Below are 25,168 nucleotides of genomic sequence, written 5' to 3'. Positions count from 1 at the left end.
TTGCTGACGATAGCCATGATCACTGTATCGGGAAAACACGAGAACTTCTCTCCCTCTGTCTCATGGGCCCAAATTTTTACCACGTTGACACGTCGTGCAAGTGGGGGACACACGTCCTCCGCTTTTCCTGGCGCACGTACTGTAACTCCCCCAGGGTGAAATTACTTTTTTTTATCCCTGTTCCACGTGTACATCATTTGCCGCACACTTTTTCCATCCAACGGTACGCCGCTTCGCCGCACCTCTATTTAAGGTCCCCTTCTTCTTCCTCCAGCACTTTCGCTCGCGCAGCTCCCCTGTTCTCCTCTTGCAAAAATCTCCTCTTGCGCCCCACAGTTCCCTGAGCTCAACTTCTCTCGAGCTGCACTCCTGCGCCATTGTTGATGCCACCGCGCAGGCTGACCAGGCACAACACGCCGGAATCAACGATGGCTTCCACAGATCTGGGGAGCGCTGAGTGGGAGAGATCCAAAATCTCTGCCCAAGACATCAACCTCCTGAAGAAACTGGGGATCAGCAAGAAGCCGAAGGCGCTGTGCTTCCCCAGCGAAGAGAGCTACCCAACCCCTCCAATGGAGTATCGGGTTAGTTTCGTCGATCATCTCATCCGCGGCCTTTCTGCCCCCATTCACCCTTTTCTTCGGGGGTTGCTTTTTGTTTATGGACTGCAGCTTCATCACCTCACACCCAACTCTATCCTCCACATTTCCATCTTCATCACCCTTTGTGAGTCCTTCCTCGGCGTCCAGCCTAACTGGGCGTTGTGGAAGCGTATCTTTTTCTGTCGCCGCAATGGTTCTCCCAATGTCGCCTATAACATAGGTGGCGTTGTTATCTGCGTTCGCCCTGATGTCGAGTACTTCGACGTCAAATTCCCTGACTCAGTTCAAGGATGGCGCAAAAAATGGCTGTACATTCATGAGGAGAACCATGGGTGTGCTGAAGACAACATCCCTCCTTTTGATGGTGCCGAGAAAATCTTCCGCCGCCGCTCCTGGGATGCAGAGGCTACCGACGAAGAAAAGACGGCGACGGAGGCATTGATGACCCGCATCCACGATCTGCAAAACACCCGCGGCAAAGAACTGTCGGGTATCCAGATCACGGCATATTTCCTTAGAATCAGAGTGCAGCCTCTGCAGGCTCGCAAAAATCCCCTCTGGAAGTATACTGGCGACAATGATGTGGATCGTTTGTCGGTGGATTTATCGGTCAAGGATTTGGAAAAACTTGTCCGTAAAATCTCCTCCCTCAGCAAGAAAGATCATGTCCCTTCTTCTTGTCGCGTAAAACCATATAGCGCCACCAATGCGCTTCCCAAGGTAACCTTTGCCAATTTTCTCATATTTGTTTGACATCCTTTCCATAACTCTTTTATTGACATCTCCCTTTGCTTATTATATTTTTTTTTATAGAACCATCCAAGCCTTGTCTCTCTTCCCCCCCTTCCTGAGGGTGGAGAAGTCGAAGAACGAGCCGTTGTCACTGATGACAACCAAGATGCTCCTTCCTTTGAGAATGAACCCGCAGGTTCTCGAAAATCTGCGGGATCCTCTGAAAAGGAGGTTGCCTCTGAAGCTACCGCATTGGCACAGTCTCCTCCTCCTGCTGTTTATCCAAAGAACAAAAGGAAAAGGACAGACGTCGAAGATTCCGGCACCTCCAAAGCCGAAGAAGCTGCTCCTTCACGTCGGAAGGCAGCTTTCGATCCATACCTTGACGCCCTCGTCAGTTCGTAAGTTACTCCTTGGCTCTCGCTGTTTTAATTCTTGAAAGTTTTCGTCTATCTAGCTTCTTATACTTTCGCAATTTAATTGTAGTGGTGACGAGGAAGAAATGCCAGCTATTGATGCGACTGCTCGAACGAGTACGTCGCATACTCTAGTTGTTTCTGAAGTGCCAGTTGAAGGAAAAGAATCTTCGCCTCCTCAACAAAACACCGACGCACCTACTCCTCCTGCAAGCCCTCTTGTCCCTTCTCCAAAAAGGGCAAGAGTTGAAACAATCACGGAGCCTACCTTGCAATTGGGTAGCTCCTCGACTCCTCTTTTGAATGATGTAAGTCCTCAACTACTTTCTGATGCTGTCGATGTTTTCTCTGTTTGCTTCTTTTTAATTTTGTGCTATCGCACTTTTTCCCCTACCGACGCTTTCTTTCTCTATCTTTCTTTTAACAGCCTTTGATTAAGGAATTCATCCGCTTCGGTGCCCAATTCGTTGGGTACCGCGATTATGCTAGCAAAGCTGAAGGTAATGTCTTTCTGCTTCTCTTTACCCTTGCCTTCTCACTCCTTTCTTGTCGTGATTTTAACTAGATTTAACTATCTTGGCAGAAAAACTGGCGGAAGCCAACGAGCGTGCCAACACACTTGCTCAAAAATTAGAGCAAAGTGAGGAGGCGCGGAAGAAGGCCGAATGAGCTGCTAGTAAGGCTAGGCGTAGGTGACAAGGCCAAAGCTGACGCTGCTGGTGTCGAAGAACTTAGGAAGAGGCTTCACGACGCCGAGACTTCGCTGAGCGAGCATATAGCCGCACAATCTGCTCGCGAAGAGGCGATTATTAAACGTCTGAAGTCGCAAAACTGTCGCTTTGTCAGTGAGTACCTGAACCATTTTGTATTTTTTGGACTTGCTTTTCTTTACTCGTTTGTTGATTAATAAATTTATGTCTCGACAGATACAACATCTCAGGAATTTGAACTTGAAGATCCCGACAATGATCCTTTTCTTGACGCACTTGCGTTCCTTGAGTTTCATGGAACATAAACACGCGACGGCATTGGTAAGGCCAAGGAAGGACTGTCGCAGCTCTTCCCCTACTTCTTCCCGAAGAAAGAGGAACCCGCGACTTTTCTTGCTCTTGCCAAGTGCTTTAATCCACCAGAAGATCTTGGACTGAAGCTGCGCCAAGAAAATATGAAAGTCGCTGTTGAAAGCATTGTCGCCCTGGTTGCTTGTGACACAAGAAACATCGACTGGACCAAAGTTGGCGACACACAAGAGATGGAGACCACGAAGTGGCGATCGCTGATCAAGGCTGCGAAGCCCAACACAAAGAAGATCCTCGCTTATCTTGGATTCAAGCCTACTCCTGCCCCTAGCTCGTCAAAGCCGGAGGTCTAGTAGAATGCCTTATCTTTTTCTTTTTTTTCTTTTTTTGTTCCTTCTGAAGTTGTCGCTATAGTAGCTTTAGCTGTAACTGTTGTAGTAATTCTTTTGAAGACTCCTCCTGTAATATATGTGTAAATGTCCCGAAGATCAATGGAATTCTATTTTGCGTGATCATTGATACTGAATTTTTTTTTCCAGTTGATATTTGATAACTACTCCGCAAATCCTCATCCTGCCGACACTTTTCCTGCTTCCTCCTTCTCGAAGAAAATACTTGTCGCTGATGACCTTGTCGAAGGTTCTTCAAGTAAACACTCCCCGCAAGATTTGCAAGAACTTCGCCAACAACTTTAGTCCATGAAGAAACAAACACTTATGATGATGGATCAGTCCCAAAAGTCATCTGAAAGGGAGAAAATTGCCCTTCAACAGGCTCGAGATGCCATAGCTGCCAAAGAAGCTGCTCTAGCTGAAGCCGCGAAAGCTGCTTCTCGAGAAAACACCTTGCTTGAATTAATGATTGAGGCAAGCTCAGAAATGGCGGGTATACTTCTTGGGCTAATCCTTCTCTCCCTTTTTGTACTTTGCCTGTTTTATGCCTTTAACTGATGTACTGTCACCAAGTAGGTCCCTTTTTGGATGCTGAGGCCGAGGATCAAAGAGTGGATACAAGATCAAATTTGCTTATTAACTTAGGTCTTGATCATGGCGTCCTCTTCTGGGCCACCCCTGAGCGTACCCGACAAATTGTAAGATTCCAAGACCGCTCGTGCCAAGTTCGGGGATTTCTTGAGTTTTGTTCCAGCACTTTATCTAAGATTTTCAATGCTATGTTTCCTCGGAATGTTCAACCAAAATCTCTCCTTGAACTGATTGAGAAATTTAAGGATGTGCAGAAGATCCATGGCTTTGTAAAAGCTCAACTGATAGCTGGTGCCAAGGTTACCCTTATTATGCTTCAAATCTACCACCCCAAACTTGATATGACAAAGGTGGTGGAGACTGTTCATACTAAGTTGAGGCAACGGCGAAGAGGTGTTGATAAAATCAATGCACGGATCACCCCAGTAGCTGAGGAAATAATTGATGACCTTCTTCGGATGGACGCCGACTTTTTTTCAGACGGCCATTATGCCGATTTTTTGGGTGCTGCTCCCGAAGAAGCCAGAGTAAACATTGACGACTTGTTGGGTCGCAACTGAGTTTGCAGTTTGTCGATAAGAACTATATCTTTGCTATATGTACATTGTAAGTTGTATATATTTTTCTTCCTTCAAGCCCCCGAGTGTTTCGGTGGTGAATCCTTGTGTTGTGTATGCGAGGTTTTAAACCAAAGCAACCAAGTTTTTATACTATATTTGCGGGTACTAGCCCCCGAGTGTTTTGTCTTTGATTGCTATCTTTTAACTTCGTTTTATCTGGCGAGGTATTCGGTACTAAGGCGAGATAATTTTATCAGTTAAACTCATCTATATTGTAACTTCGAGGCGTAAGCCCCCGACCGTGTCGAAGAACAGATATATATTTCCACTATCTTTATTATATTGCAGCACCGCGAGCCCGCCTCATTAAAAACCTTTCCCGGCCCCACTCGGTGCCCCGAAAAAGGAAAAGAGTGCGTCTGAAAACTCGCGGGCATTTCAGTACATTGTATTTTTACAAGGAGGACTATATTTTGACACTAAGCGTAAAAACGCCTTAGCTGTGCCACATTCCAGGGGTTTTTCTCGGGAGTCCCTGTCTTCTTGTCCTTAATCCTGTACGCTCCTCCTTCGATGACTTCTGTAACGACGTAAGGACCAAGCCATGGCGACTCGAGTTTTTCAGTGCGATCTTGATTGAGTCGCAGAACTAAGTCTCCAACCTGAAAGGACCTTGGTTGCAAACGTCGACTGTGGTAATTTTTGAGGTCTTGCTGATATTTAGTGACCCTTGACAGTACTTCGTCTCGAGCTTCATCGAGTGCGTCAACGTCGTCTTCCAATGCTCTTCTGGAAGTTTCTTCATTGTATTCCGTGACTCTCGGAGAGTCGTGCTCTATTTCTATCGGCAGTACTGCCTCTGCCCCATGGACCAAGAAAAACGGAGTCTCCTGTGTCGCTGTATTTGGCGTTGTTCGGATGCTCCATAACGCGCTCGGCAGCTCTTCTGGCCAAGTGTGTCGAGCTTTTTCCAGTGGCCCTAACAGACGCTTCTTGATGCCATTGTAGATGATACCATTGGCTTTCTCGACTTGACCATTGGTTTGAGGATGCGCGACTGACGCAAAGTGCAATTTGATACCTACTTCTGCGCAATATGCCTTGAATTCTTTGGATGTGAAGTTACTGCCATTGTCCGTGACGATGCTATGAGGTACCCCAAACCGAAAAACAATGCTCTTCACGAATTTTATTGCTGACGCTGCGTCTGGTGAATTTATCGGCTTCGCTTCTATCCACTTGGTGAATTTGTCGACGGCGACGAGCATGTACTCGTATCCTCCTGGCGAAGCTTTGTGCAATTTTCCCACCATATCGAGACCCCACTGAGCAAAAGGCCAAGATAAAGGTATTGGCATTAATTCTGCCGCCGGAGAGTGAGGTTTTGCGGCAAATCGCTGGCACGCGTCACAAGTCCGCACTATCTCCTTTGCGTCCTCAATTGCTGTCAACCAGTAATATCCAGCTCGAAAAACCTTGGCCGCGATGGCTCGACTACTTGCGTGATGGCCGCATACTCCTTCGTGTACTTCTTTCAGGATTACCCTTCCTTCTTCGGGTGTGACGCACCTCTGTAACACACCCGAAATACTTCGTTTGTACAACTCCCCTTTAACCACCGTGAAAGCTTTGGATCGTCTGATAACTCGCCTTGCTTCAACTAGATCGTCGGGTATTGTTTTCCTTAGGATATATGATATGTACACCTGCATTCATGGGATTTGCACCATCATTACTAGATCCTGTTCCACTTCTTCTTCTTCCGATGTTTCTTTCGCAGCCCCCGAGGGTTTTTCGTTCTTCTCCTTCTTTGTTGATTTCTTCGGCTTTGTGGATCTCTCTGTTATCTCCTCCCAGAACACGCCTAGAGGGATTGCGAGGCACTGTGACCCGATGTTTGCAAGAACGTCGGCTTCATCATTACTCAACCTGCTGATGTGGTTTACTTCGCATCCATCAAACAGCTTCTCCAGCTCGTTATACATTTCTTTGTACGCCACCATGCTATCATTGACTGCATCGCATTGGTTCATGACTTGCTGAGCCACCAATTGTGAGTCGCCAAATATTTTTAATCGAGTTGCGCCACAGGCTTTCGCCATCTTCATCACATGTATAAGAGCTTCATATTCTGCCTCATTATTAGATGCGTTTGGGAACGTCATCTGCAAGACATATTTCAATTTGTTGCCTTCGGGTGATATGAGTATCACCCCTGCTCCAGCTCCTTCTAACCTTTTGGACCCGTCAAAGTTCATAGTCCAGGTTCTCGATAAATCCGGAGGTCCTGTGTTTTGCAACTCCATCCACTCTGCGATGAAGTCTGGTAAAATTTTCGACTTTATTGCCTTTCTTTTTTCATACGTGATGTCCCGAGGAGAAAGTTCTATTCCCCAAAGGGAGACACGACCCGTAGCTTCTGGGTTGTTGAGTATATTGGATAGAGGTTCCTCATTGACCACTATTATCGGATGCGCCGAAAAATAGTGCCGCAATTTTCTTGCGGTTGTAAACACTCCGTATGCTAGCTTCTGGTACTGCGGGTACCGCTGTTTTGAAGGCGATAAAACTTCGCTGATGAAGTATACCGGTCTCTGCACTCCATGGAGTTTTCCTTCTTCTTCTCTTTCGACAACTAGCGCCGTGCTGACCACCTGAGGTGTAGCCGCAATGTATAACAGGAGTGGTTCCTTCTCTTTTGGCGCCACTAAGATTGGTGGTGTCGAAATTTTCCGTTTGAGATCCTCGAAGGCCCTATCTGCCTCTTCGTTCCACTGGAACTTCTCTCCTTGTTTGATTAGGGCGTAGAACGGTAACGCCTTTTCTCCCAGCCTGGCGACGAATCTGCTTAAAGCTGCGACTCGCCCAGTTAGCTGTTGTATTTCTTTCAACTTTGTTAGCTTCCTCATTGTTACGATAGCTTGGATTTTTTTGGGATTAGCTTCGATCCCTCTTGCTGATACTAGGAACCCGAGAAGTTCTCCTGCAGGGACGCCGAAAGAACACTTCGTCGGATTCAACCTGAGACAAAATTTGTCGAGGTTGTCGAAAGTTTCCTTCAAGTCCTCGATTAATGTTGCCCCCTTTTTTGATGTGATGATGACGTCGTCAATGTACACTTGTACATTTTTCCCAATCTGTGTTGCTAAGCACTTCTGCATCATCCGTTGATATGTTGCTCCCGCGTTTTTCAACCCGAAAGGCATTGTCCTGTAACAAAATACGCCATACGGTGTAATGAACGCTGTCTTGGCTTCGTCATCTTCTTTTAATCTGATCTGGTTGTAATCAGAATATGCGTCCAAGAAGAAAAGACGTTCACATCCTGCCGTGGAGTCGATAATTTGATCGATCCTTGGGAGGGGAAAGTGATCCTTTGGACAATGTTTATTGAGGCACGTAAAGTCGACACACATGCGAAGGACTTTCGTGTTTTTCTTCGGCACCATCACTGGGTTAGCTACCCATGTGGCCTCTGTGGATATCTCTTTAATGAAACCAGCTTCTCTGAGTCGATCAATTTCTGACAGCATGGCTTTGCGGTTTGGTTCCGAAAAACGCCGCAAAGGTTGTTTGATTGGTCTCGCTATTGGATCCAAGTTTAGGTGGTGCTCGGCAAGTTCCCTGGGTACTCCTGGCATGTCAGCTGGACACCATGCGAAGATTTTCCAGTGCTCACGGAGGAACTCGACGAGCGCGCTTTCCTATGCAAGGTCCATGTTTGTTGCGATGGATGTCGTTTTCTTTGGATCTGTCGGGTGGATCTGCACTTCCTTAGAATCTTTTGCGGTATTGAAAGTTGATTCCTTGTTGGGTCTCCCTACATCTGGCAGCACATCATAATCAGTCATGAGCCTTGACGCTGCATACTCCGCTTGCATCCCGAAGGTTTCTGATAGTCGATGAAAATCCTTGTCACATTTATCGGCTAGCGCGAAGCTTCCTTTGACTGTGATTGGCCCCTTGGGCCCAGGCAACCTCCAAAGCAAGTACGTGTAATGTGGTACCGCCATAAACCTGGCATACGCTGGTCGTTCCAACAAAGCGTGATACTGCGACGGGAAATCCACAACTTCGAATTCCAACCTTACTATTCTGTAATTTTCTCGGGTCCCAAACTGAACGTCGAGATTGATCCTCCCCAATGGGTAACTTGGCTTCTCTGGTGTGATGCCGTGGAAACGTGTGTCGGTTGGTTTCAAATTTGCTAAGGAGATGTTCATCTTCCTTAGCGTATCTGCGTACATAAGGTTTAAACTGCTGCCGCCATCTATAAACACTCGAGATACGTCAAATCCTCCAATTACTGCTGGTAAGATAAGTGTTGATTGCCCTGGTCGAGGAACTTGCTGCGGGTGATCCGCTATTGTGAAGCCAATGTCTTGCCCTGACCAATTTAGGTACTCAACCGTTGGTGGAGGCATCTTCTGTGCCATAAACACTTGCCGCGAGATTACCTTTTGAGCCCTATTAGATGGCCTAGCTTTTTGAATCATCAAGACCGCACCATTATTGTTCGGATCAACATATGGAGGTGGTTGTGGTGCTGCCGCTATTCTGAGCTGATGTCGATTTTCGTCCGTGATCGCGGGAGGAGGTGGCAAGTGGATCTCACTCCTGGGCCCTTGGGGGTTTCTATTTGCTGCGTGAGCATTAGCCATCCCTGCGACCCGCAGTATTGCTTGGAAATTGCGGCAATCTTTCTACAGATGTCCTGATTGTCTTTTCCCATTGCTGTCGAGATAAAAATGCATCTGGCACGGCCCGTTCATCATATCTTCGGGAGTTACGAAAGATCTCTGAAACCTTGATCCGTTATTTTGCCTGTTATCTCTATTGTCGCCTTGCTGTGCATTACTTCTTTGGTAATCATCTCTATTGTTTCCTCCATTGTTTCCCCGAAAACCAGCCAATATTTGGCCAGGTGCGTCGTAACTTGAGAATTGTCGAGGAAATCGGCGTCTATTTTGAAAATTTCGACTGCGGTCCTCCTCTGGGGACCTATGTCATTTGTTATGTACTACATCTTCACCATCTGCCCATCTGTTTGCTATTTCCATTAATGTTGATACTGTCCTTGGGTTTGTCCTTCCCAAGTCCTCCACGAAATCTCCTCGTCGAACTCCTGCTACAAACGCATCTATCGCTCTCTCGTCAGATATATTTTCTGCCGAGTTTTTGATGATGTTCCACCTTTGGATGTATTTCCTCATTGATTCATCATGCTTTTGTCGACATGACCTCAGCTCCTCTAGTGTCGCAGGTTTCTTGCAGGTTGATCGGAAATTCTTGATAAACACATCCTCAAAACTTTCCCAGCTGTCGATGGAGCCTGGGGGAAGCTTCTTTATCCACGATCTGGCGGCTCCGCTCAGATGTATTTGAATGCTCTGCATGGCTGTTGCTCTTGTTCCGCCTATCAATTTTACTGTCTCGAGGTAATCGACTAGCCAATCCTCGGGATCTTGCAGGCCATCGAATTTCTTGAAACTATCGGGTAGCTTGAATCCTGATGGAACTCGAGTTTTTCGGACCCGTCGTGTGAAACACGGGAGTCCACACATATCTTCTTCAGCAAGTTCTGGTGAATGCCGACGTTCCCTTCTTTCTTGTCGCGCTCTATCCACTCTGGCCTGAGTCGTTGTGTCTCTGGCTCCACTCGCTCTCGGTGGATCTTGCACTGCTGCGGTAGGTCTCGGACTATTTTGCCTTGCAGTTCCTTCGGGAGGTGTAGCTGTGAACGCTGCTCCCATGGCGCCACATCCTGCCATGGCCATGTTATACAACGCTTCTCTTGGATCTCCGGGAGGTGGTCTAGACGCCAGGATGAAAGCTTGTGTCGCCATGTACCCTGCTTCCGGTGTTTTTGGGATAATATTCCCCCTCGTGTCGATTGACATGAAGGACATGTCGAGGTTTTGGATTAGAGTCTCTCTTTCAGCCTCCGGTATATTTTGCAGCCGAGATTTTGCTCTCCTCCGAGCTTCTCTGTGACTATCTCCCGAAGTTCCTGACTGTCGACTTAACTCCGCTCTTCGCCTGCTTGACGCGGAAGCTGCCTCCCTTCTTCTATTCAAAGCAGCTGTCTGTTTTTCCAATTCCCTTCCTGCTCTGGCGAGCCTATATTGATATGCTTGCAGTTCTTCTACCGTGGTGGTTGTCTCCATTGGTTCAGAGCCGTCCAAAGCTTTCGCAGCTCTATCCCATGCTGCTTGTGGAAGTTGAACTCTAACACGTGGTGTGGGCCCGACATATTTAGTGCCCAAACCTCTCCTTAGATCTGAGGGATCGACATAGGGATTTCCCAAATCGTCGAAAGCCTCTGATGTTTCCTCTTGATCGCGACTTGCTTCTCCAATGGCATAAACTTGATGATATTTTGGAGTTTTCACTTTGCTTGGTTTGGTGACACCATCATAGAGATTGGTGAAGACCTTTCCAATAGAGATGGATTTGTCGATGAAGTTGAAGCTGTTGGTGTCGCTCGAATCATCGCTTATATAGGAGTTCGCAGATGACTCGAAGGACATATCGCTGAAGATCTTGGCGAGTTTTTCGCTTGCCTTGCTGCCGATGAAGCGTGACGACGAAATTTCCTCGTCGCTTGACTCGATGGATGATGCTGAGCTTGAGAAGTCAGGATCAACCGCCGATAATCCCGACGAGATCGGAACTTCGAGACGATACGCTCCTTTTTTCTCGACGCGGAAGTGGAACTTTCCAAACGTCATCTCCATGGGCTCCTCCAGATACGCATATGCATCCAAACGGGAGGGTGGGTGAGGTACAAAATCAACTAGACCAGTTTCGATCTGTTTACCTCTATCCATGATGTTGCTTGCCACCGATGAAGTCGACGATCTTGAACGTGCCATCGAGATCAGCTCCTTGTCGCCTCTAGATCCCACAGACGGCGCCAATTGACAAGGTATTAACTTGTCAATGCCTACAGATAGTAGACTAGGGTTTCGTTGGATGTAGAGGGCAAGTAGATCTCGAAGGTTTCAGCCGAAAAGTACTCGACGATGTAAAAACTAGGGTTTGTGAGACAATGATTCGATGCTTTCTTTGTCCCTCGACTCCCCCTTATATAGGAGGTGTAGCCGAGGGATTCGTATTGTACAAGTTACAGAGTCCGGGAGGGTTTCTAACTCATCATGCAAGATCACAAACATCATCTCCTAATACAACTCTAGCTTTTCTTAATAACAACTTGGGCTTCCGATTCTTCTTATTCTTCGAGTGGTGGGCCTTCAGTAAACCCCGGGTACTATCTTCGGTAGGCCCATTGGGGATGCCTACGTCAACTGGGCCGAATTTCGCCGTCCGGATGAGAAAAACGTCGCTCGGGGGCCTCTTCGGGGAGACGAGTGGATGCTCTAAGAGCATCTCCAGCCATTTGAAACACCCGGATGAAAATCCAGATATAACAAACATCGGATTGGATGTAAAAAGGGCGTGGGAGGCAACATTTTTTCAGTCGCACCCCGGCATTCTGCCCATCAGCGGTGATAGTTTTAAAAAATCGTCTTCCCCCTACACAAAAGCATCGCCAAAGTTCGGCGATCAGATCAGCCACATTCCGGCGATCAAAACAGAAACTAGAGGATAACAGGCTCATCGGCGGTCCCTTCCTAAGCCTCTTCTGGCGCGGCATCGGCCGACGAAGCATCGGCGGCTGCCGGTATCGCAGCGGCGGTAGTAGACGTCGAAGCGGAGGACGAAGCAGCCGACGGGGGCCGGAGGATGTCTAGGCGATTGGCGTCGTACCAAGCCCTCGTCTCCTCGTCCATCTTGCCGTTGTTGCCGCCGATCAGGAACGCCAGGCCGGTGTTCCTCTTCGTCGCCGCGGAGGTTTCCTTCAGCAAGGATATCCGGACGTCCTGGTTGGCAAGCATCTCCTTCCCCCGCACGTCGTGCTTGTCATCCCTCCCGGCGGCGTGCGCCCTCACGTCGGCCCAACACTTGTCGAAGGGCGCCTGCAACCTTTCGGCTGGATGGCCCGCCTTCTTCAACTCTTTCAGCTTCTTTTGGCCGAGCTCGGGGCGGCCGGCCGACGCGGCAGGGGCTGGATCGTCAGGGTTGTACTGCTCGCCCTTGTTATTCGCGAGATTCTTGCGCACCTCCTTCCACTTCTCGCACTTCTCGATGCGCGCGAAGACGTTGAGGTACTTGAACGCCTGGCCGTCGGTGTTGTTCGCGTACATGTCGAACCCCCGCCGCATCTGCAAAACCAGGCCGGCGAATCAAGATTAAACCTCGGCGATTTAGGGTCGACGCAGGAGCCACAAAGTCAGCGCCGCTCACCGGGCGTTCGTCGATCTCCTCCTGTATGTCGTGCCACTTGCTACACGCCGCCTGAATGATCCCCCAATGGGTGCCCATTGCCTTGTCGCCGTGTATCATCACCGTCTTGTTGAAGTATGGATCGACAATTTTACGCTCGTCGAACGCCAACTTTACCCGCTGCCAATACGTCTCGAAGTTTTGATTGGCGCCGGTGATGCCGTTCATGGAAACAATCTTCCAAGTTTCGGCGAGGCACTCCTCTTCTTTGCCCGTCCATTTGCCTCCTCTTGTGTGAAAAAACCTAGGCTCGACGCGGCGGCCATGGAGCCCGACGTGATCATCTCGTGCATCACTCCGTCATTCGGCGGCGGCATCCCGGGGTTGGAGAAGGAGAGCGGCCCATGGCGCAGGGCAGGCGAGATGCCCTTGTACATCGGACTGTCGTACTCCGACGGTGACGGCGTAAACCCCGTCGTGCCGGCGGCGTAGGTGTCCTGGAACATGGCCGTGGCCGGTGACGCTGGCGAGAAGGTGGAAGGAGAGCCGATCGTACCTTGGGTCGGCCATGGCCTGGGGAATTGGCCGACGCGCGGCTGGGAGAAGTTCATGGAGACCAGCCTCGCCTCTTCGTCCGCCGCCGCCACCTTCTTCGTGTTAAGCTTGTTTTCCCTCTCCGTCCTGCCGCGAGTTTCGTTCCGCCGCCGCTCCACATCCGCCGCCCACCTTGCGTTTGTCCAGCCCGGCGGCCTCTCTTTTGGCGCCCGCGGCTTCCTCGCCTTCGGCGCGCCATTGGCGGTGAGCTTCTTCGGCGGCATGGTGGTGGAAGGGAAGAGGAGGAGTTGCAACTGTGGGGGAGAATGGCGGTAGCTCCTCCGAAATTCGGCGAGAAAAATGGTTCTATGCGGCGCATTTTAGAGGGAAAACAAAATAAATGGAGGGAACTACCCTTTCTGTCGCCGACAACGCGGGCCCACTCGACGTTTCGCGCGTTTTGTTTCGTCTGGAGTCCCCGACCGGGCCTCGGGAAGCCGGGGATGGGCTGGACTCTCCGGATGGATTAAAGGCCAAATCCAGGAAAAAAAACGAGGAGGCGTGGCTGGGGCGAATAATACCGTTCGGATAAAACACGTTTCCCTCTTTTCCAGAGAGAAATGGGAGCGGCGACGGAGCAAAAGCTTGTTACACGTGTTTGTGTTGATTATTTGCAGTTGGAGGGAGATGAATGATTTCTGAATTTGTTGATTTGGTAGTTATAAACCTTTCAAATTATGTTTGTTGAAATGGTAGTTGTACAAGATGCTATTAATCTGCATAAAGTCAAGCTGCTAAAAATCTGAAAGTTGTGGAGAGGGAATCTTTTTAGACCATTGGCTATGTGGACATATAGACAACCAAATTTAGCAATTAAACTGTTCTGATGAATATATTTCCTTTCCCCGCGGAAAAGGAGAACGGCAAGAACTGTACTCGTGATTTGAGACAAGAGGCAAGAGGGGCCATCGTTGGTATATAAGGTTTACACACAATTGCAATCTAGGAGCCAGTTTTCCAATTACAGACACAAAATCCAAACAAAATATAAACTGCTAAAGACATCAGTTGTTCATCTGCTTTTCCCTGCCAGTGTAGCTCATTGATTCCCTTGATACCATCACTCACGCCAGCAATGCACGAAACCGATCTCAGTCACACGGTCTTTTCGACATGAACAAGTGACAATATGTTTAGACCATCAACACCACGATAATACATACATCCAGGCAACATAAGAACGATCTAAACACCACCCAGAGACACGGGTTGTATCTGCATCCATCCAACTCTTTTTTAAGACCTTCCTAGCTAGAGGTCAGGCAATGGCGTGGGCAGACTAGCCAGGTGCAGCGTGGCGCCATGTTAAAAGGAGCACCCGCCCTGCAGGATCAGAGCAGGAGGACCCTCTACGGTGCTGCACCCAAGAGGCTCTCGTGGCTGCCCTGCTTACCCCAAGCTCTCTCCTTCCACAGGAGGTCAACCTGCTCGAAGCTCAGGCCCTTCGTCTCCGGCACATACAGAGCCACAAAGATGAAGGCCATCACAGCAATTCCGGCGATGATCAGAAATGTAGGGCCAGTTCCAACCCACCCCACAATCGAGAGGAAACTCTGTGCCACTATTAGGTTGGAAACCCAGTTGACAGTGGCTGACATGCCCCCGCACATTCCACGGTATTCCTCAGGGTAGATCTCGGAGTTCACAGCCCATGGGACTGGGCCCATCCCTGGAGAAAAGAACGCGATGTATAGAGCGAGCCCTCCGACTGCGAACCAACCCAACACACCTTGGCAAGAGCCACTGAATAAGCTCCCACAAAGGCTGGAAGATGACTGCAGTATGAAGGCCAAGGCAAGAATGACAAGGGAAAGCACAACCCCAGCTAAGCTTGTAAGGGCCAAGCGGCGGCGGCCACAACGGTCGATGAGATAGATTCCAACAATGGTTCCACTTGCGTTCATGGCAGCGATGATGAGGGAAAGGAGTAAGGCCGACCTGTTGGAAGTGAATCCCGCCATCTGGACTATCGTGGGGCTGTAGTACATCACAGTGTTGATGCCAGTGAACTGCTGGAAGGCCTGCACAGTTAAATTCATACATGTTACAATGAAAGACATCATTTGCCTACTTGGTCTCCTAATGTATCATGCAGTCAGGAGTCAGTACGCATAGCAAGGTGGACTATCTGCATCACTGACACTTGCGTGTAAGCACAGGTGATTGACCTTGGGCAATGTCAAAACAATTTAGTAACAATAAAATGTCTAGTTGCTCTAACTGGCAGTGCAAGAGTCAAAATCCTGTTAGCGTCCACTTCTCAAAGCATGCTAATCTCTTGAAAGGTGCATTTCTGATATACAGGACCACATGAGCGTGTTTGTTAGCAGTATTCTCATTTATCAAGCAAAAAGAATCATGAATAAGGGAGAGGCCGGACATACCTGAAGACCAGCTCCAGCACAAAAGGCAAGCCTTAGTTCCTTCGACCTGAATATGTCCAGATAGCTCCCAGTACAGTTAGACTGGAATTCATGCATGGAAGACGAAGCAAGCAGCTCAACCTCTTCATCTAGACGATCAGAGTCATATATCTGCTCCAGGACAGCAATAGCTTTTGCCTTCTCATCCTGTACAGGAAAATAAAGATAAGGAAAAATAGCAGATCAAAGAGATAAGACATAACAGCAAAAAATGCCAATAACCTTCCGGTATAGCCAACGGGGCGATTCTGGCAGAAAAAGCATCAGCACAAACTGAACGACTGCTGGCACGGCAGCAACTCCAAGCATCCAGCGCCATGTTCCAGGAACCTAGGACATGTGAAATGCATATTATTGCAACAAAATAGTGATACATAAACAGATTGTCAATAACTCCAGTGAAGGATCGAAAAAAACTCCACTGAATTATCTTAGTTTTAACAAAGATGGTGCAATATGATCATATCTCCTGTTTATTACGTATCAGGCTTATGTATCAATGAGTTGTTTACTTCTTTACTGCAAGCAAATATATTACTCCGTCGGCCCAAATTAATTGGCGCAGCCATATACTATGTCGAGTAAAAGTGTACTCCTGAGCTGTGTCAATTAATTTGGGCCGGAGGGAGTATTATTTCTCAATGCAATTACTTTTACTTAACAATGGTTACTTAATAGCAATTGCAATCCTAATGGAAACTGGTATGAGCACACTAATGTTTTACTACACTCCCAATAAAGTTACAGAAGTTATGCTAATCAAAGGTCTGTTAAATTTCCATTTTCCATGTGCATAAAGTAAAGTGATACTTCAAACAGCAGATAGGCCAGAAAATTATATGCATTTGACAGAAATATATAGCCACGACGCCACTACTATACAGAACTCCCAAAGCAGAAAAACGGAGCATTTCACCAACACCGAAGTTGGTACGCACCAAACAGCACCTTGTAGGTGAAAAATCCATTGCTTCTGATGGGTGAAGGCTGACTCTCGTTCAATGATAGTACAGTGTTATGCAATTAGCTAGCACCAATAAGAATGTTAACGCCAAAAAAAATATATGCACAAAAGGGTGAAAGTTAGGATGAACTTATCAGTGTGCTGAAAAGCTTTCTCAAGAGAAATCATCTTGCATAGAAAATAACAGATTGAACTTTCCCTCGAATGGACCTTGTGCAGAAGATGCACACCCAAGTATCAAGGCAGGTCAGTAAATTATCTTATTGGTACCATCTAAATTCGTGTGCATTGATATTTTGATCTATTGAAGTTGAGCAAGATAAGTTACTTAGGAAAAGGTGGCGAAGGATAGCCAGAGCTCGGAAAGCATCTGAAACAATATAATTATAATTATAGGCTAGTTACTTTACAATCAGACTTGTGCCCTATAACTTGATTTGTACGGGCATGACATGTATTCACCTGCAATCAGCAGTACTACCTAGAGGTGCTCAAAAAACAGTTTCACCTAAAAGGTTTTGCCAATCATCTAGGGGTCATTTTTTTAACTAAAGAGTGGTGCCTAGTTATGAGCAACAAAAAGAGTGTACTAGTGTGGTGGTGCTAGTTCAGGATGGGTTGAAGTGAACCCATCAATGAGCACCCTGAGTATCATCTAGACGCAGTGGCTCAGTTTCCAGTTGAGGCACTGTCGCTGAAAGCCATTTGAAGTAAGGAACAAAAAAAAGAGGGGATGCTGGTTAAGTGGAGGCTGAATATTACCTCGGTAAAGCCAAGATTGACCAGGTACGAGAAGAATTGACCACCAGTAATCATGAGGACATTAGTTGACACCAAACCTCCCCTAATTTCTGAAGGAGCAGCTTCAGCAATGTAAACTGGGGCTGTGACTGATGCTATCCCTATTCCCAATCCAACAAAGAGCCTTCCAAGAATCAGAATGTAAGGACCGCCAGCAGCACACATAACAAGTGACCCGATTGCAAACATCATGTCTGCAAGAAGAGTCGACTTCTTGCGACCATAGGCATCATTTATCCAACCACCCCCAGCTGCTCCAATCATGGCTCCAAGTAAAGCCATGCTAACGATTGTCTCCTGATGAAGAAACCAAACTCAGAGGCAGGGTATCAAAGGAATACCATATCATCTTAATGAGCAGTAATTGGTTTATCAGACTGAACCTGCAAGAATAAATTGTCTTTCACAGCCGGGAAATCGTCCCGAATGTACAGAAGGGCTCCAGATATGACACCTGACAGTAGAAATGTCTTGGTTAAGCATGCAGATTATACTATTATTAGCTTCACAAACTCTAGGTTTCCCAAGGTTGTTTACTCCGAGACCTCATGGAAACTAAAAGGCATCAGGCAAACATTAGCTTCAGACCTTCAGCTCTACTACAAAAAATGTGATGTACTGTATTATATTCCATGGTGCATGGTTGGAGTAATGACTTATTCTGAAACGTGTCTAAAATATCCGTAGTGCATTTCACTGTGAAGCATAAATTTGCATCTTCGAGAATGTTTTATAACAAACGGAGCATCCGAAAATATAAGTTAAACCAGATTTGATGCGAAGATTTTAAGAAGACATTGCTAGCCCCAAAGCAACTAGGAACTGTCGCATCCAACAGGGGGAAACATTCCAACAACCACTAGATAGCAATAAATGGTCAGGTGAAAAATCGCAGACGAAAAAACGACGGATCCATGTCCATCCATCCGTACCTGTGTCGTAGCCGAAGAGGAAGCCGCCGATTCCCGCGACGCCGGTGAGCCCGAGCACGTAGCGGTTCCTGAAGAAGTTCATGTCCTTCCTCCCCGCGGTGTCGAGAAGGCGCGCCGAGCTCCCGGGCATGGTGGACAGATCGATCGTCATGCTGCAACTATGCCCGAATCCGACCTCTCGAAAGCTCAGCCGGTGGGATTCCGCTCAAAGAGAACCCAATCCGTATCTGGGAAAGATGCGAGCTTGGACTAAAGAATCCAAATTCTAGAAGCTGGGGGAGATTTCAGGAATGGAGCCGGTCCTGAGCCGGTGGTGGATTTGCTCAGGCAACGATGGAGCGTGGAGGCGACCAGCATTTGAAGCCGGCCAGCGAGCCCCGACTGAAATAGGAAAGTGTTTTGACCAGGCTCGGCGAATGATCGGAGGAGAAGGCAAGGGGAGGTTTGGAGGGAGTTTATGGCGTGTTGGGCCTGGATCGACTGCAGAAGCAACCACCGAAACGGAAAGAAAAATGGTGGCTCCGTGGAAACCGCGAGGGGAGGACGACGACGCCCGTCTCGTCGCCAAAAGATTTTGCTATGTTTCTTCCTCTGCTCGTGCTAATATAGAACGTGAGTCGGCTACGCTACGTCCACCCCATCTTCGGCTTCTTTTTTCCCCATCATCCTTCTTTGCATTGCTGTTATTAACAGCGAAATGTTTTTCCTCATTTAGAATGCAAATGACATGGCAAATGAACACGATAAACGATACTTCCTCTCCCTCTCTCTCTCTCTCTCTCTCTCTCTCTCTCTCTCTCTCTCTCTCTCTCTCTCTAGCGAATTCATGATGCTATCTGCTCAGGAACTGTACAATGATCATCAATAATCCTGTCCTTGTCCAATAGTTTTACCAATGGACATGAAATTTTAAGTACTTATCCGGTGTACTTTTCCTGAGGATTAGCGGGCAATCTTAACGTTCGACACACTGCATAAGAGTCCTCTCTTGACTTGGTCCACGGCTGCCCAGCTTGTTTGATAGCTTGTGAATTTTTCTCTCTTTAGCTAGCTGCCTTGTTTGCTTGCATACAAAACTAATTTTGATCTTACTTATTGTCCACTTGGTTACCTCTTACCGGAACACATGGACGGGCACATGTAGTATCATGGCTATTTAGCTGAATACCCAATGTTTTGTATAAAATAACAGACATGTTGTTACATAAGCACCTATTGGTGTTGTTGGTTAGAACAAGTGCATTGTAGCAGCTGTTCATGGGGTCAAATACTATTGCATTCACTAAGTTAAGATAATTATTATTAATTCTGAATACGTATTGTCAAAATTATGTGCCCGCCACTGCCTGAACATAATTTATAAGATGTAAATGGATCAGATTGAATCGAATATTGCTATTTTATGTACTTTATCATATTTTATAGCTAATTTGGATGAGAGCGGATAATAGTCCGGTGCAGATTTTTAGTCGAATGCAGATTTGAATGCGTATTATATCGGGTTACGGATATGGAGCGGGACTTCAGACGGACTCGAATCGAAAGGGGATAACTAAAAAATATACACTGTAAATTAGAAGTACTTTTTTATGTAAAAAATGTTAGCAAAAAACGTGTAATAGTAGACTGTAGCTAAATATGTACACTTGTTCTCACTACATAGCAAGTTGTGTGCTAGTAGCATACTTTTTTTTTAACAAACTAGTAGCATACATAGTTTAACTGATTAACTAACTATATGTAGGGATTCGTTGCATAGAAAACAAAAAAATTCCTACCGCGAGAACGCAATCCAAGCCAAGATGCAATCTAGAAGACGGGAGCAACGAGGAGATGATCGAGACTCACCCTTGAAGATTTCCAAAGCCTACAAGATGAGGCTCTTGTTGCTGCGGTAGACGATCACTTGCCGCTTGCAAAAGCGCGTAGAAGATCTTGATCACGGTGCCACGATCGGGCAGCACCTCCGTACTCGGTCACACGTTCGGTGTTGATGAAGACGACGTCCTTCTCCCCGTTCCAGCGGGCAGCGGAAGTAGTAGCTCCTCCTTGACTCCGGCAGCACGATGGCGTGGTGGCGGTGGCGATGGAGAACTCCGGTGGAGCTTCGCTAAGCGTGCGGGAGGGGTGGAGGAGAGGGGGGCGGCTAGGGTTTGGGAGAGGGGGTGGCCGGCCACTATGGGTGCGGCCAAGCTAGGGCTTTGTGGTGGCCGGCCCCCTCCCCTTGTCCCTCATTATATAGGTGGAACACCCAAGAGTTGGTCTACAAGTCTTCGAATAAGACCCCAAACCAAAACCTTCCATATGACATGAAACCTACCCAAGGTGGGATTCCCACCTTTCCTTGGGACGGGGTGGCCGGCCACCTTAGGTGGAGTCCACCTGGGACTCCACCCCCTAGGGTTGGCCGGCCATGGTGGTGGAGTCCCTTCGGGACTCCGCCTTCCAAAGTGATTTCTTCCGGACTATTCTAGAACCTTCTAGAACCTTCCATAAATGCACCGGATCATTTTCAAACTTATAAAATGACTTCCTATATATGAATCTTATTCTTCGGACCATTCCGGAACTCCTCGTGATGTCCGGGATCCCATCCGAGACTTCGAACAATACTTCGAACTCCATTTCATATTCAAGTTCTACTATTACAACATCAAACCTTAAGTGTGTCACCCTACGGTTCGCGAACTATGTAGACATGGTTGAGATCTCTCTCCGACCAATAACCAATAGCGGGATCTGGAGATCCATAATGGCTCCCACATATTCAACGATGACTTAGTGATCGAATGAACCATTCACATATGATACCAATTCCCTTTGTCACGCGATATTTTACTTGTCCGAGGTTTGATCATCGGTATCACTCTATACCTTGTTCAACCTCGTCTCCTGACAAGTACTCTTTACTCGTACCGTGGTATGTGGTCTCTTATGAACTTACTCATATGCTTGCAAGACATTAGACGACATTCCACCGAGAGGGCCCAGAGTATATCTATCCGTCATCGGGATGGACAAATCCCACTGTTGATCCATATGCCTCAACTCATACTTTCCGGATACTTAATCCCACCTTTATAACCACCCATTTACGCAGTGGCGTTTGATGTAATCAAAGTACCTTTCCAGCATAAGTGATTTACATGATCTCATGGTCATAAGGACTAGGTAACTATGTATCGAAAGCTTATAGCAAATAACTTAATGACGTGATCTTATGCTACGCTTAATTGGGTGTGTCCGTTACATCATTCATATAATGATATAACCTTGTTATTAATAACATCCAATGTTCATGATTATGAAACTAATCATCTATTAATCAACAAGCTAGTTAAGAGGCTTACTAGGGACTCATTGTTGTTTACATAACACACATGTATCAATGTTTCGGTTAATACAATTATAGCATGGTATATAAACATTTATCATAAACATAAAGATATATAATAACCACTTTTATTATTGCCTCTTGGGCATATCTCCAACACTATATTGTCTGAATATTTTGAGTTGGACTAATTTTAGCGGAAGATCCGCTTTGATGATCTTGGATAATCCATTAAAAAATATCACATAATTCGTATCCGTCAGATATTATCAGTACCGTATTCGTTGAATATTAGTTTACTCAGTATCCTTGTGCGGTGGATTTCACATACATATCCTTAAAAATGGATGCAGATTCAGAGCATATATTATCTACACCATTTACACCCCTATCTATGATAACAAGAACGAAAATTTTACAACACAAGAGTTGTGCGGCCAATTTGATAAAATTTGTCTAAAACAAAATCCAAACTAACATAAAGTTGAGAAGTTCGAGTTAGCGAAAGTCAAAATCCATTGCTGAAATAGAATCACATCGTGGTTTGTATCTTTTTACATGTAAGAGGTGGCTTGAGATAAGAACCGTGTAGGCCACAGCAGGAAAGGACCCATGTAATCTCGTTTTCCCGGTGCTTGTCAGGCAGCCGCTATAGTCGTTTTTTGTTTGTTTCGCCGAGTCAGTCTGTTCTTGTCCGTATATCTGCGTGAGCGTTCGTTAGGATCAGCACGCCACGGCGAGGTGTCATCCACCTGACCGGGCCCTGTCAGTCCCAATCAGCACCGCTGTTGCAGGCGTGGAGAATTCGAGAGCCGCCGGACACATTCTCCTCTGATGGAGCCCCTCGCCTTGCATGGGATGTATGTAGTACGACTTCTCGTTGCAAGGCCAGTTTTGCACTGTTGCGGCTGTTGGATTCGGAAACAGAAAGAGAAACTGTTCTCTGCAGTGTACGCTGAGGCAAGAAGGAATGTTGTGATTGGTTGCTCGCGAAGCTTTTTTCTGTATCTAGGAAGAAGAAAATGGCTTGTTTGGTTGGCCACGGAAGAAAAAAATCCTAAGTAACATGGGTATTAAAGCAACAAAAACGTGTTAAAGAGGCTGGCTTGTTCTCAACAGTGTCGATGCTGGCTAGCGTGAAAGTGGAGCCCTCTTCGCTCCAAGCATGCGAGCATATTAACTTTTTTTGATAAGAAGTACTACTCTAGTCTGAATTAATCGACGGGCAATGTGCCTAGCCATTGTTTACTTCTGGGGTGACTCCACGTCAATTAACTAAGAACGCGAAGGAGTATATATTAATATTAAGAAGATACCAAATACATCTAACTTTTGAAACAACGTAATACCTTAACACTTTTGCTGTTCATCACTCGGTTGTTTTTCAATTCGCCAGCACTCGAATTTTGTAGCGTGTAATTTTTCACCCGGCAAAGTCATGTTTTTCGCTCACCCATAGTTGACCGGTGCGTGTACGGTCTTTTTTTCTGGTTTTTTTTTGTTTCCACCGGTTTTTTCGTTCGGGGGGCCACACACTGGCTTCAACGGGCTTTTCCTCATTTCGAGCCAAATCCCCCGCCGGTCCGCCGCGAAGGGGAAGGGGAGAAATCTCCGGCGTTGTCGGAGACGAGGCCGTCCGCCGCGATCGAACTCGTCCGCCGCGGTCGAGCCCGTCCGCCCGTGCGCCTTTCCGCAGCCTGCGGGTGGGAGTGGGGGCTGGGGGGCCTCGGGCCTGGGGTGGCATCTCCGTCCGCCGCGGTCGAGCCCGTCCGTCTGTGCGCCTTTCCGTATCCTGCGGGTGGGAGTGGGGGCTGGGGGGGCCTCGGGGCCTGGGGCGGCATCTCCATTGTTCTTCACCGAGCTCGTCCCCAAGGTAAGCGACGATCCAAATCCCTCGTGGATCTGTTGATCTGTTGCATGACGAGGCGATTTTCAGTAACAGGAATCGTAGATAGTGTGGTGGTTTCACGTGGATGCTTCATGTCCACTTGCTCTGTAGATTTTGCTAGTAGTTTTGGGTGTTCATATATGTTCCCGTGGATGCTTCCCGTGGATGCTCTGTAGATACAGTAGTTTTGCTCTGTGTATGTGTTTAGGGAGTAATTTAGTAGCATGAAGCAGTTCCATATTGGTGGAATTTTTTCAGAGTATTTTTGCTTCCCGTGGATGCATAGTACCTTGGCTTCTGGCTTTTTTTGATGATTGATGATGAAGAAGATATTACTTGTAGTTTGTGCTCTGCTTGATTATTATGCGTGAATGAATATATTCTTTGTGTTGCACTGTGTTTTGTGTTAGTTTTCATTTCTAAAGCATATACCAGAGGGGTGCACAAATAATGAGTACACCTGTTCTTATTGTCGCTTTTTCTGAACGAAGTAAACCAGTAAATGATGAGTAAACCTGTTCTTATTTTTTTGTATATGCAATGTATGTATAGAGGTACATTGTATATACACATTGCTTTTGTAGGGAAGTATTCTATGGGGGGTGGTGGGGGGCTTTGGAATAATTTTGGCTATCTGTAGATAAACCCTTTTTGCAAGCATGATTTTACTGTATTTTCTGCAATATGGAGAGATGCAAATTTCCCAATATCCAGGCGGTATGTAGATGTATATGTTTTGTGTGTGGCATTTTTTGCTCCCTGTTGTGTTTGTACCTTAGCGTGGTGGAGGTGGGGGTGTCGCCTTTTTGATGATGTTGTTTATACAGGGGCGCGACGTTGGCCTACCGACTGGCATAATAATCAACAAAACCAACGGTAGTGCATTATAGCTTTTCCTTGCAAGTTCCCTGATGTTGCCATATCACTGGTTGTTCTTATTTTTGAGTTGACTGATGTCTCGGCCGTGTGTGGTGAGAATCGAAAGTTTGCGTCCATTTCTCCACTGGAAAATAGAGTTTGTGTGCTTAGACCATAAAAAATTATTTCGAGGTGTTAGTCTGATAGTTTTGATTAGAGGCGATTTCGAGGTGCCAAGATGCTCGCATGGAAAACTGAATTTTCTGTGCTTATGAAATTTATTCAAGACTTGATAACACTGTGAGTCTCTTAGCTTTTTGTTTGAGTGCTGCATTGAGCACTACTGATTTTACAACACAAAGAATATATTGGTGGTATTCTTTTCCCTATGGTGGAGATCTCCCTCCGGCCTGCAGGCAGGCTGGCTGCCTCCTCTTTGTTTCGGTCTATGTGTGTGTGACATTGACAGTGTGAGCTAATTGTTTTCTGGTGAAGCTTAATGGTATTTTTTGGAGCTGAAGCTAGCTTGAGATTCTTCTCATCTTGGGGAAAGTGTGTGTGAGAGGGATGGACCATATTTTCTTGCTTGGACTTTGGGTTTTATCTGGATATAAGTGTGTTCATTAGGAGTAGATGGCAATGTTTGTACTACTCACAAACAGGTTCCTAATTTTGCGAGGGTGTATCTCATGGTCCCCTAAATTCATAACACACCTGCTGTGGCCCTAACTTTTCTTAACCTTATGTTAATGTGAGTAGGGGTCAGAGTGTTTTTT

At 46.7% G+C, this 25,168-nt stretch overlaps 1 protein-coding gene across 1 annotated transcript; it reads right to left on the bottom strand.

The window, feature by feature from the left end:
- Positions 1-14,074: 14,074 nt before the first annotated feature.
- LOC127335379 (inositol transporter 1) lies at positions 14,075-18,983 on the bottom strand. The gene is made up of 6 exons (XM_051362026.2): positions 18,313-18,983; positions 17,764-17,834; positions 17,342-17,677; positions 15,838-15,945; positions 15,577-15,762; positions 14,075-15,213 (listed from the first exon to the last, which is right to left on the bottom strand). The coding sequence occupies exons 1-6, from the start codon at positions 18,461-18,463 to the stop codon at positions 14,542-14,544; spliced, it is 1,524 nt and encodes a 507-aa protein (XP_051217986.1). The 5' UTR covers positions 18,464-18,983; the 3' UTR covers positions 14,075-14,541.
- Between the last annotated feature and the right edge of the window lie 6,185 nt (positions 18,984-25,168).

The sequence above is a fragment of the Lolium perenne genome, chromosome 2 (genome assembly GCF_019359855.2).
Source record: "Lolium perenne isolate Kyuss_39 chromosome 2, Kyuss_2.0, whole genome shotgun sequence".
NCBI classification, from domain to species: Eukaryota; Viridiplantae; Streptophyta; class Magnoliopsida; order Poales; family Poaceae; genus Lolium; species Lolium perenne.
Note: the sequence above shows the minus strand (reverse complement) of the source record. Positions and strands in the feature narration are given on the sequence as shown.